Genomic DNA, 12,108 nt, shown 5'->3' with positions numbered 1-12,108 from the left:
CATCATCCATCAAGTGTATGCTTGGTCCAAAGATTCAAGTGCAACTAGTGGCATGCATGGGGAGATCATATGGTCTTCATCCTTTTGAAAAATTCAACAAGAAAGGTTATGGAAATTAAAGCTCCCTCCAACTGAAAAAAGAAAATAGGTTGAGACTTGAGAGATACAAAAGAAAAGAAGATAAACCTATGTTTAATGTTTTAGTAACTTGAATGATAAGTTGTTGGTATGTTGCATGCCATACTATGATGTATATGTAACAGTCATTTTTCTAATCCTCTACCTAGCTGTAACTGTATAGCTAGCTTTGCAATCTTTCCAACTCTTCTAGTTTAGAGAAAGAAGAGAAGGATGTAATTTGAGCATACTCTCTCGTTATAATGTGTAAATTTTAGAAACTAAAAGGCACCATATATATGACTAATTTAGGTAAACTCTACATTGAGGCTTTAGGCTCGGATAAAGGGTTGCTGGAGATTTTAAACAATGCAACTTCAAAAAAGCTTGTGAAATAGTTTGTTGACGATATGTAACATATTGGTAAGTTGTAAATCTAATATTGTAAAGGTAATGAGTTTGATTCTCACACTATGGGTGAGTTAAACTAAAACGTTATGAAGTTGAAGGTATATCTCCATATTTGGAACTTGAGCTAAATTCAAACCATTTGGAACTTGATTTTCGACAATACCGAAATGAAAAATTGTTGGGAGACAACTTCTTATGTTGCGATTTCTTGGACCCTATTAGGGCAACTCCAACGGTGGCCTTATAATTGGGTCTTTTAGGACTTTTCATCTCTAACAATCCATTTTAGGGGGTTTTGATTTTGGTTTTATAGGACTTAGTCCTAAATTGAGTCTCATATTTGATGAAATTCCAAGAACAAGACTCAAATAGTAGCCTGGGCCCGTAACAATTAAACTGAGCCAGCCAACCCATGCACTGACGCGCTAAGAATTGAGAAAAGAAAGACGCGCGCACATGTGGAGAGGACGTGCACGAACGCGCTTGAAAGCAACTGGGAGAGAGAAAAGTATCTCTATGGACCCCGCCTGACACAACCTTGTCTGATTAATATTAACTCATTCCAACTGACGTAGACTAAATCTAAGGGCTGATGTTTTATGGCCAAAAAATCCGATAGCCTCTATTAAATATGGCATGAATAATTTCATTTTTACCTCAAAAAATATATTAAAAAATATCAGGAATATCAGAAATTATACATACCCGTTGGAACAGTAAATTGAATAAAATCATAAACACCCAACCCAATATTTCCTACTTCCTCTCACCAAAATCATCTATCTCCTTGAAATATTATGACAAAAAGAAAAACGATAATGTTTACTTTATGTGATAATGTTAACATATTATTTGATATAATATTCATAAACATTGTATTCAAAACTTATTTTAATCAAGTAAAGTGAATCTAGAACCCAAAAATAAGATTCATTGTTGGAGATGAGAAGTTGAGTCTTATATGAATAGTGTAACTAGAGACCTTAAAATGAATATATGACCCAATTTTAAGTCTCATTGTTGGTTAGAGTTGTCTTTATGGACTTAAAGCTGATTTTAGACACTTCACCAAATTTGGCCCAAGACTCGTGGATTTGCAAAACCTCAAGACCCAAACTCAGAATAGAAACTGTGCAAAACGACGCCGTATAGAGCTTTAACAAAATTACCTAAATCTTCGCCTTCTATATAAGTCTAACCTGAAAATTTCGAAAACCCTAGCCAAGGGTTTAAGCGCACCTGACCTTTTCCAAACCAAAAGCCCCCTTTAAACCCTCAAATTATATAAACTCGCTTTTTTCTCGCACCCATGGAATTTCACCCTTCTCCGTCTTCACCCCAATTCCCTCTTCTCCAAACCCTAATTTCTTCCTTCCCCAAATGGTAGGTCTCTCCTCAGAACCCAACCTCGATCAAGCTTCAAAGCTCAAGCTTTCAAGGGACCCACCAGACGCCGTCGATCCCAGACCCGTCGCCGACCTGTCGTTTGTTGATTCGTTGCTGGATTTCGAGTCCATTGATAGTTGGTTTAGGGATTTACCGAACCCGGGTATGGATTGTGAGGCGGGTAGTGTGGTGGAGGTGAAGAATGACGTTATTGAGGTTGGTGGTGGAGGCCCAGTTGTGAATGGATCGGACCCATTTGGTTGTGGGCTTGGTTCGGCGGTGGCGGTGAAGCCTGAAGTTGCAGAGGTTGCAGAGAAGTTGAGTTGTTGTATTGAGGAGGAGTTGGGGAAGGTTAGTTTAGTTGGAGGGGGTGAAGACAGTTTAGTTCTTGGAGCAGTGAGTGAGAAGTTGGAGCCGAAAATCGAAGGTGTGGAGAGTAAAATGAAGAGTGAAAGTTCGGAATCGGAGAGTGAGAGTGAGAGTGAGAGTTCATCAGCAGCATCGTCTTCGAGTAGTAGTAGCTCTAGTGAGGAGGAGGAGATGGATGTGGAGAAGGATGGAACAGGGAATGTGAAGGTGGAGGCGGAGACGAAGGAGAAGGAGTGCGAAGAGGAGGCTTGTGAACTTGAAGAAGGGGAGATAAGTGGTGGAGAGGAGAAGGGTTATGGAAGTGGGGATGATGGTGATGAGGAGGGCGCTGAGGTTGCTTGGAGTGATGATGATATTTTCGATGAGGGGGATGAGGAAGAGGACGCTATAAAAGGACCCATTAGGTCCAAAAATGAGCTCGAGGTAAGAAATTTTTTGCTGAATTGATTTATGGGTACATAGTGGAGTTTGGTTGATTGATAACCAGCAGTTAATTAGACTTAGTCTCCATTCATTTCCTTGTAGTCATGACTTTGTACTTCATTATGCTCTGATGAATTAACTTAGTGGAGCTGAGGGGTACAGTTTGGTTTCTGTTCAGTGGAGATGGAATGTAGCCGACCTCAGTTTGATAAAACATGATTTGTTTAGTCAGTTCACTGGCTAACCTTTCTTGATACAAATGACTGAGAAATAATCTTCTGATGTCTGACAGCATGCCATGCTTTCACAATTTTATGCTTTCAGTATATTTGTTTGCCGATTTCTGTATTCTCTGTTAACATGCACGATTTATAGTGTTGTGAATGAATTACCTTTATTCAGTATATATGCTGTCTCATAATAAGCTGAAAATATATTCTGTTAACTGTACAGGAACTTCCACCAGTTCCACCAGTTAATGCAACCTTGGAACCACATCATCAAATGCTGCCTGTGGGAGTTGTTTTATCGGTAAGCCTAGAGGGATCTGAAGCAGATTTTCTTATTTGTGATCATGCTAGTTTCTCGTGCTGTAGCTCCATCAGTAAGTTGGCATCACTGAAAACTTAGAATGTGGACAATGACACTTGAGAAGATGCATATTGAACTGTGGCCTTGCATGTATGTGAGTTTGATGTCAGCTTCATTTTCTACAGGTTGTTGGTACCAAAGTCATTGTAGAAGGAGTTGAGAAGCACAACCCTCTGAACGAGGGTTCTATTCTGTGGATAACTGAGAGCAGATCTCCGTTGGGACTGGTAGATGAAATTTTTGGACCTGTTATAAACCCTTACTATATGGTGAGATACAATACAGAAAGTGAAATCCCTGCCGGTATACAAGTTGGAACACCGATCTCTTTTGTTCAGGAGTTTGCAGATCATGTGCTCAATAACAAAGATCTTTACAGAAAGGGTTATGATGCATCGGGTGCAAATGATGAAGAGATATCAGATGAAGCAGAATTTTCAGATGATGAGAAAGAGGCTGAATACAGGAGACAGCAAAAAATGGCAAAGAGGGGAATGAATGACCAGAATGCCGGCAGTAAGAAAAACAACAGAAAAAAAGGTAAAAATAGGATGGGGTCCTGGAAGAATGATCAATCTTCACCCCAGCAAACACCTCCCGATCAACACCACGAGCAATCTTCAGCTGCACCTGCTCGTCGTTATGGTCCATCTTCTTCTGCAGTCTCAGAAAGTTTGGTTAGTGGGCGTGGATCAGGTCCATTTCCAGGTGCTACACAGGCTGGTGGTATGCATGCAAATGGAGTTTGGACAAATGGAATGCCGTGTCAGCTACAACAAACACCTTTCCCCAATGCATTTCCAAATAATAATATGCCATTTTTTCCACAGTACCCACATCAGATGTCTATGCCAGGCGGAATTCCATTCCATCAGCAGCCAAATGCGTTTTCAGGACCCATGGGTTCACAAGGGATGATGGGTCAACATGGCTTCCACCAACCAGGTTTTGGAATAGGTTTCCAGGGACAACATACACCAGGGCAACAGTTGAATTCCTTCCCAGGACCGATGCATGCATTTGGGATGGCTCAACAGGGTCAACTTGGCTTCAACCAAATTGCATTTGGGATGGGTCAAAATGGCTTCAACCCGAATGTTTTTGGGGTGGGGCCACCGGGTCAACATGGCTTCAACCCAAATGGATGTGCAATGGTTCAACAGGGACAGCATGGCTTCAACCAAAATACGTTCCCGAGTATCTCACAGGGTCAACCTACAAACCCAAATTTAGAACAGAATATGCCACAACCTGGGAACCCAGTTGCAGGTGATGTTGACGCTCCCCAACAATTTAGTCGAAGTACATCTGCTAATCGTGGAAGAAGGCCGTATCGTCGAGGGGGTCGTCAGTTTGCAAGGGGAAGAGGAAGGGGTGCCAGCTGAAAGTTATAGCATGCTCTGCTGCAAGAAGCAACCAAGGACTACAGTAGACTATCAGAAGAGCCATCAACTGCTTTGTTCTTTTTCTTTTACCCTTTTTTTTTTTTTTTTTTTTTTGGTATTTTGGCCTCTTGCTTTCGAAAATCTTCTAATCAGTATTCTTTGTATTTGCTAGTTTATGTATAATGGTGGACATAGATGTAATCATGTGTTATCCATTTTCTTGAAATACAACATGCTCTTCACATAGATGTTTATGTACATGGTTAAGAATAGAGTTTTGGCAATCAGTCTTTCTCGAGTTTAAAGTATCTTCACGATCGTGTATAAGATACATTTCCTTTAATCATTTGCCTGACATTCATGTTCACGTTCCGACATATAGTACCCTCGACAGTACCCTCCACGTTTCTCACTTTATGGAACAAACCCAAAAATTTTTTGATTTCTTTCACTTTCTCAGATGCCTGCATTCTCCTGATGTACAATATCACTTTCTCAGATGCCTCCTGATGAACAGTAGATGAGCCCAACTCGTTTATCAATTCCTTCTTAATGGTTGCCAAAGGAGAAACTTTTCCATTTCCTCAACTAAAATGTCACCAAATTGTTCAATTCTTCCCTTAGTTCACTCTTACATCTTCTGATTTCATACTTATAAAAGCCATACGAAGGACATAATCTCCATCAACCTACAAACTTCCCAACATGAATCAAATCACGAATCTTTGACTAATTTGCAAAGAAAAAAGGAATCAAGTGCACCATAAACTGCCAATATAAATTATGAGATTAAATCAGTAAATTAGGAAGTTTTAAACCAATCGAGAGAACTACATAGAATGAACTCTGACCGGAAGCAAGTTTAGCATATAACGATAATGTCACCAAAAGATCTGCCTTTTAATTTTCTTTTTACTTTTTTCTTCCTCTTTTTTTTGGATGAGCAATCGATAGGGGAGGGGGTGCTTAGAACCAAGCGACAAGGGTACACATAATCCCTATGGATGAAATGAGAAAATGACGACCCAGATTATGACTCAAGGTTTAGCATTTCTGGTGAAGTCGGTGCAAGTTTGGCAGCTGCAATCTGAGAAACGACAAATTTCACAGCCAAAACATACACAAGAAGTGCAGCCTTGGCATGTTGGTTTACGGCTGCAGCCTCTATAAACCCTACGACTTGCTCTTTCTTCCTCATCATCACAAGTTATTCTGAAACACACAAACAAATGTTCACATCATTATTTAATTTTTATACAAGTACAGATAAAAGATAGCATTTTTGAACAGAAAAACAACATAGCAGCAGTATAAACTGTGGTGTTTGCCTCTGTTCAAGTCTGTCAATATATATGTAATAAGGAGACATTGCTAACTTGTAAGGCAGCATTCAGTCTATTACATAATAAAAATCGTAGCCCAAGTGAAATACAGTTTTTCCCCATAGAAAGCTAGAAGTACATCACTGTGGAAGAACCTTGAATTACTGGCCAATGGACATTTATGATTTAACATGGGTTACCTCAACTCTAATTCCCCCAAGAAGATTTCCTCAAGTGGGTCATCTTCCCATATCTTCTTCCTAGCATAATATGGAACAGCCTATAGTGTGGTTTGGTAATGGAAACTTTTTCTCTATGTTCAACATCTCATCTGTTCTAGCTTCTATGAGTCTCATAGAACCTTTTGCAAATTATTGGACATCATATACTATCCCCTACCAACACCGGGACAAACAATCTTTACACATGCTAATATCCACCTCTAAGTACCAGGTCGGTCTAACTACTCACTAATTAATTAATCAATTCCATGGACAGTATATTAATAGGTAATATTAATACATGCTGCAAGAAGAGCTTATTGACATAATCTGAGATGAATGAATAAAATTAGTAATATGGTTCCTGAAAGGATAATGACCAGTATAGAACAATGGCTTGATTCATTAGAGAGTAGAAGTAAATATACAAATTAAGATAAAGACATACTTGTCATATGGCAGATCAGCACATTTCCAATTCACATCAGCCACAGCATCATGGTGAACCTGGCATTCCTCTTTTGTTCGGAGACGAAACCTGCGCTCCTTGTTGCATCTAGTACAACAAACAAACTCATCACGGTGAGAAGCTCGTCCATTCTGGGATCTTTGGGCCGCATTAGCATTCTTTGATGCCTCGTTGTGGTACTTGAGTAGCACTGTCTTACACAATGGAACCTTCTTCCCATTAACAATGACCCAAACATTATTTTTCCATTTCCTAGCTGTCTCTCTTCCAGAATGCTTCTCAAATAGTGAGGGACTCAATGTGCCTAGTCATTATAAGAAATTGAAAGAAACAAAAGATGGTCAAAATACAAGAGGTGAATCAAATGAAACAAAAGCCAATAGTATAAACATAAATCAGCAGCACAAGGAAATGAGCTTCCCTCACAAACACTTAAAAAGCAGTTAAACAATACGTGCAAGGACCTGCATCCCAATCGGTATAATTTTCTCCATGTCAAAAAAACATCTGCACAGATATTAAGAGACAATTCTGATCTAGACCGGTGTTCAGATTAAGATCAAAGATAATAAACTTCCCAGAGCCATAAAAGGAACCAAGAGTAGAATGAGAATAATCTCAAGAGACAAAAATGTTATAAGCTGTGTTTTCAATTATGATCAAATTGTGCAGAACCAAACAGCTTTTCTATTTATGGTTTCAAGGAAACTATCTGCTTCAACAACAGACCAAACAACCCGAGATGCAAGTTGACTCACATGAGGAAAAGAAAGACCTACAAGCTCAATGCTTTGAGTGCTTGTACACTCAATTCTTAACCCAGGTCAACCCAGAAAATTGTAGTGGAGAGACTGAGCTAGACAAAGCTACAAGAACTCAATATATGCAATTTATGTAAACGATGATGCACCACTTTAAAGAATTTAGCAGTCACTAAAAGGTTATCTTGAAACTTTCATGCCATATACTTGATGTTTAGTGATAATAATAACAAAAGAGAGATCTGATGTAGAAAAGGGCATCAAATAACACAAAGACCAGCTATACAATTTATGTATTGCTTCATATTAGAACTCAAGTGCAAAGAAGAACAAAATCTTTGATACCGAATTGACCATAACGTCAGATAAGCAAAAGATGAAGAAGCAACTCGTCAATCGCACTAGTCCTCACATGTCTACAAAGAAAGGAAGAAAGAAAGATGGACAAAAACCATGTAATATGGTAAGCAACTACACAGCCCTTACTCTGTAGAACAGAAAGAACAGAACTCGGGTATCAAAACCAAAAACCTAAGAAACCAAGACTAAGAGGTTCCAAACACCACCACAATGCCAATGCAGGTTCCATTGCCAACAGACTCACTCAAAGCAACGCAAACCAGACCACCACACACTCTAATCTCACAAAATAATGAAAAAAGCATACAACTTGATCACGTTATTACACACTCGAACGTGTAAAACCAACCAGAAGAGTAACAACGGGACAAGTTGTAAAGCTCATGATACTAAAACAGCGAGAGCCGAGGAAAGTGACAGGCATCAACGTCAGAAAAACTCATCAATCTCAAAAACACACACAACAGCAGAACAACATGCATAGAGGAACATCACACACAAAAGAAAAGCCCTTATTATTCTCCAAAACAAGGTAGAAGAACAAGGCAGAGAGGAAGGACCTTCCTGACAGCCAGGGGTGCATTCACATGTGATTTCAAGTTCACCATTCATGAAAACCCTAAGCCTCCCAACAGCATCTCCATATCTGTGACTGGTACAGCCGCACGTGACCTCAATATGGTCCACCCCTCTCTTCACTCCGCTCATCTCCCTCAGCTCCTCCTCGCTAAACATCACCACCTCCCCCATTGCCTCTCTCAAGATCACAACTTGATCCAAACCCACAAAACCCAAATCAGTTTCCGACCACAAATCAACCCAAACAAACAAGAAACCAAAATCAAAAACAGATGAGGAGGGGCTGGTGGGTAATGTTTTCTCCACTGAAAACCACAAAAGCAGAGAGGACTAGTAAATTGGTACTAGTAGGCACGCATCTCCAAAGCCTTCCTCCGAGAGATCTGGCTGAGAGAGATATAGGGGAAGGTGATAAAAAAAATATGAGCTCTTTGTAAATAAGAGAGAGAGAAAGAGAGAAAGAGAGAAAGAGTGTGAGGTTGGTAATGGGGCTTTGAATGAAATACGAAGTGAATGAGCTGGCGAGGGGTTTGGCTAGTTGCAAATGCATGATATGACATTAGAGAGAAGAGAAAGAAAGAAAAGAAAAAAAGAAAATGGCTTTGGGGTCAGGGCTTGTTTTTTCGTTTATGGGAAAATCCCTCTAGTGGGAAGGTAGACGAGGTTTTTCGGTTTCTGTTTTATTAAATATCTCGTTTCTTTTTCCACTGCTCTCTCTTTGTTTTCTTCTCTGTTGAAACACAGAAGATAACAGAGAAGATGGTATCTTTATTATCTTTATATATATCCCCAACTATATGCCACTGTGTTGAGTGAGGATTCTGATCAGGTACTAAAGACTCATGCTTTGAATAGAGATTGTAGGTAGATTTAAATCAGGAAGCTTGGAGATACACATTGGGTTATGAGGGTGATTTTAGAGTTGGGAAAAGTGAGTGGAGGATATTGTGCTACGAGAAAAATTATCGTGAAATCCTATCAGAAAAAGGTGGAGAAAGTGCTAAAAATGGCCGAAATTATCAAAGTCCCAAGTTCGCAACCAACCTTTGAACGGCCTCAAGAAAATCCCAATACAAGTTTCAAGCTCTATATATAGACAGGTGATAGTAACACCTAGCAAGTGGACAAAATAGTGGTAAACACTTGAGGATGCATAGATACACACAAGTGAATACAAAGACCAATATTCGGAAACAGAGCACGTAGCAAAAGCCAGGAGTTAATGAAAATCAAATGGCATCACTAGCATGAACAAAAGCTCAGACCTTTTCTCAGGGTTGCCTGAAGTTTTTGCAGCACTGATCATGACCTTGGATGGAGTTTAGATGTCAACTAATACATTCACTAGTGGCCACATGCATCTTCTCTGTTTTCTATGAACTCAAAGCCTACTCTGAAGGGCCATTATTGATATATAATATGGTTAAATTTAGAGGGTCAGATACTTAATAGTTTCTTCCCATATTCTCAATGCTAGATGCCGAGTTTGCTGACCAGCTAAGATCGGTGTTAAGACAAGTTTATGTATGCTTTACCAGTAGTAGAGCTATGACTATGCGTAATGTAGATTGTGTTTTAAATTATCAAATACAAGACGTGCAGATTGTTTAAGCTTTAATCTTCATGCCTTAAGCTTTAATATATAGATCAAGTGAATAAAATCAATAAATCTCAACATCACATGTTGGTTCTTTTTCGGCACCAACCACAGCGTCTATTGTTTAATAGCACATCACCATTGAACTATTGTAAGCATTCAATCATTAGTTAGACAATTTCATATATAATTTGCATTTGAATTCTGCAGCTAAATCGGAAATGATCTTCATGATATTTACTTTTGCTTGCCACAAAAGACAGTAAAAGTTTAGTATGTCCTAGAATTTACATGCCAAATTAACCCTCTGAAGCTACCCGACTCACAATTGCACCAGTGAACCAGACAACCAGTGCAGCTGGAGATTTTGAGTAAAGCACTGTGTATAGTTTGGTTTCATGCATAATTCAACTAGTTTATGAGTATGCCTACACCAGATCAGTACAACTAGCCATTTGTTTATATATATGTTCTTTAGGGTTCTGTTGGATTCCACAACTACCTGATAGGCTGATATGATATATGTCATCATCATCATCATCATCATCTTAACAAAAAGCATAGATGAAGCATTTCAGTTTAATATATTTTAGTTTTCAAATTTTAAAATACCTCTTTTTACTATTCCATGGGATTTATTGATGATTCGTTTGATAATTGATACCCTCCTCTTCATTGGCATTAAGAAAGTTGGGCATTATTGGTCCCTAAATTAACCCATTGAAATCATAAAACCTTTATAATATGTTAGATATCATGATGAATTACTGACAAGAATGATTGTTAATGTTTGCATTATATCAAATTATATGAAAGTAAGTGTTACTACTAATAAGTTTGTTCCATGGTTAGATCATACTATTGGTGTTCACCTTGACTAATTGCAAACTGGGTAGAAGCCAGTTGTGATTTACTTTGGATTCTCCAGAGGACCACTTCTACCTTTCTACAAACAACAAAATAACTAGACCTACCAAATACATTCATTAGGTGACATCAGAAAAACTAATTCATTAGATTAAGGGAATTGTCTTCTGAGGTTTATATCTCTTCTGTAATGGCTGCTTCATTAATTTGAAACTACTTGGTTTTCCAGTCTATAATACAACCAGAACTAAACTACTGTTACATACTGACTTTGATACCTACCAGCCACCTACTCCTGGAAATAGAGGCTTCAATAGTCCAAAATCAAGCATCAAATACTAACAGCTTTCTAGCTATCTAGTTTTCTAGGTCATCAAATACTCACAGCTAACTTTTAACTTAGAAATACATATATGCAGCAGCGCTGCTTACTATGACTAGCGCTGAGCTCTATATATATGAACCATGCTTCTGTAGCTGTGTTGGCACTGTGCCCTTGACTGATGCCAAATTTAAGGTATGTGCCTTGAAGCTTTATTCATGTGCAATAACAGTACTCATGCAGCTGTCTGATTAATCTGAATAATTCTCATATCCCGGAAATATATAATAGCAGTGTAGTACAGAATATATCAGCTTTTACATTCTTGAATCTTCATTATATCTGAATATATATATAATCTGATATATATATATATATAATGTATGTATCTGAAATCCTGATGAAGTTAGCTGCATTTGATTTTATCCAGGTCATTCAACAAGATCTATAAATACCATGAGGTTTCAAGTTCAAGTATTAATTCATCAACACCAGAAGAAACTCAAAACTATATATACACGGATTTTTACTCATGAAGTTAATTACGTTAACCAGTTACCTGTGGTTATTTGCTCAAGTCATATGGTGATGAAGCTCAATCCTTACCCACCTACTAACAACTGTTGCTGTAACTGTGCTTGGAAGGGAATCTTCAATCCTATCATTATTACATGTATGTTTGTAATGTACGTATGCTCAAAGGAACGTCACTGTCAGAAGAAGATAGATGAGGTGAGATATACAAGAGCAAGAGGTGATATCATCTGAGTCATCTCATCTCATAACTCGCACAGATCTGAGCAGCTGGGTACCATATGCATAAGGAGCACAGAAACGACGGCGTACGTCCCTTTTCAACTTTTTTACAGCAAAAGGTCAACTGTAAATTATCATTTTATTACTCTGTCTCTTCCTAGCAGTCAATCAA

At 38.6% G+C, this 12,108-nt stretch overlaps 2 protein-coding genes across 2 annotated transcripts; one reads left to right on the top strand and one right to left on the bottom strand.

Annotated features, from left to right (window-relative positions):
* Positions 1-1,836: 1,836 nt before the first annotated feature.
* On the top strand, positions 1,837-4,778 carry LOC101310915. Its single transcript, XM_004304069.1, has 3 exons — positions 1,837-2,706; positions 3,160-3,237; positions 3,423-4,778. Exons 1-3 carry the CDS (start codon positions 1,909-1,911, stop codon positions 4,680-4,682), a joined length of 2,136 nt encoding a protein of 711 aa, XP_004304117.1. The 5' UTR covers positions 1,837-1,908; the 3' UTR covers positions 4,683-4,778.
* An 821-nt stretch (positions 4,779-5,599) lies between these two features.
* LOC101310626 (protein ULTRAPETALA 1-like) lies at positions 5,600-8,963 on the bottom strand. The gene is made up of 3 exons (XM_004304068.1): positions 8,376-8,963; positions 6,674-6,998; positions 5,600-5,894 (listed from the first exon to the last, which is right to left on the bottom strand). The coding sequence occupies exons 1-3, from the start codon at positions 8,563-8,565 to the stop codon at positions 5,720-5,722; spliced, it is 690 nt and encodes a 229-aa protein (XP_004304116.1). The 5' UTR covers positions 8,566-8,963; the 3' UTR covers positions 5,600-5,719.
* Positions 8,964-12,108: the final 3,145 nt, after the last annotated feature.

Source organism: Fragaria vesca, linkage group LG6 (genome assembly GCF_000184155.1).
Source record: "Fragaria vesca subsp. vesca linkage group LG6, FraVesHawaii_1.0, whole genome shotgun sequence".
NCBI classification, from domain to species: Eukaryota; Viridiplantae; Streptophyta; class Magnoliopsida; order Rosales; family Rosaceae; genus Fragaria; species Fragaria vesca.
Note: the sequence above shows the minus strand (reverse complement) of the source record. Positions and strands in the feature narration are given on the sequence as shown.

Bases quoted from the DNA above. Each gene is read 5' to 3' on its own strand.
- LOC101310915 (XM_004304069.1), top strand. From the start codon at position 1,909: ATGGTAGGTCTCTCCTCAGAACCCAACCTCGATCAAGCTTCAAAGCTC. The intron at 2,707-3,159 runs GTAAGAAATTTT...TTAACTGTACAG, and splicing joins GGTCCAAAAATGAGCTCGAG to GAACTTCCACCAGTTCCACC. The intron at 3,238-3,422 runs GTAAGCCTAGAG...CATTTTCTACAG, and splicing joins CTGTGGGAGTTGTTTTATCG to GTTGTTGGTACCAAAGTCAT.
- LOC101310626 (XM_004304068.1), bottom strand. From the start codon at position 8,565: ATGGGGGAGGTGGTGATGTTTAGCGAGGAGGAGCTGAGGGAGATGAGC. The intron at 6,999-8,375 runs GTCCTTCCTCTC...TATAATGACTAG, and splicing joins CACCCCTGGCTGTCAGGAAG to GCACATTGAGTCCCTCACTA. The intron at 5,895-6,673 runs GTATGTCTTTAT...TGTGTGTTTCAG, and splicing joins GCTGATCTGCCATATGACAA to AATAACTTGTGATGATGAGG.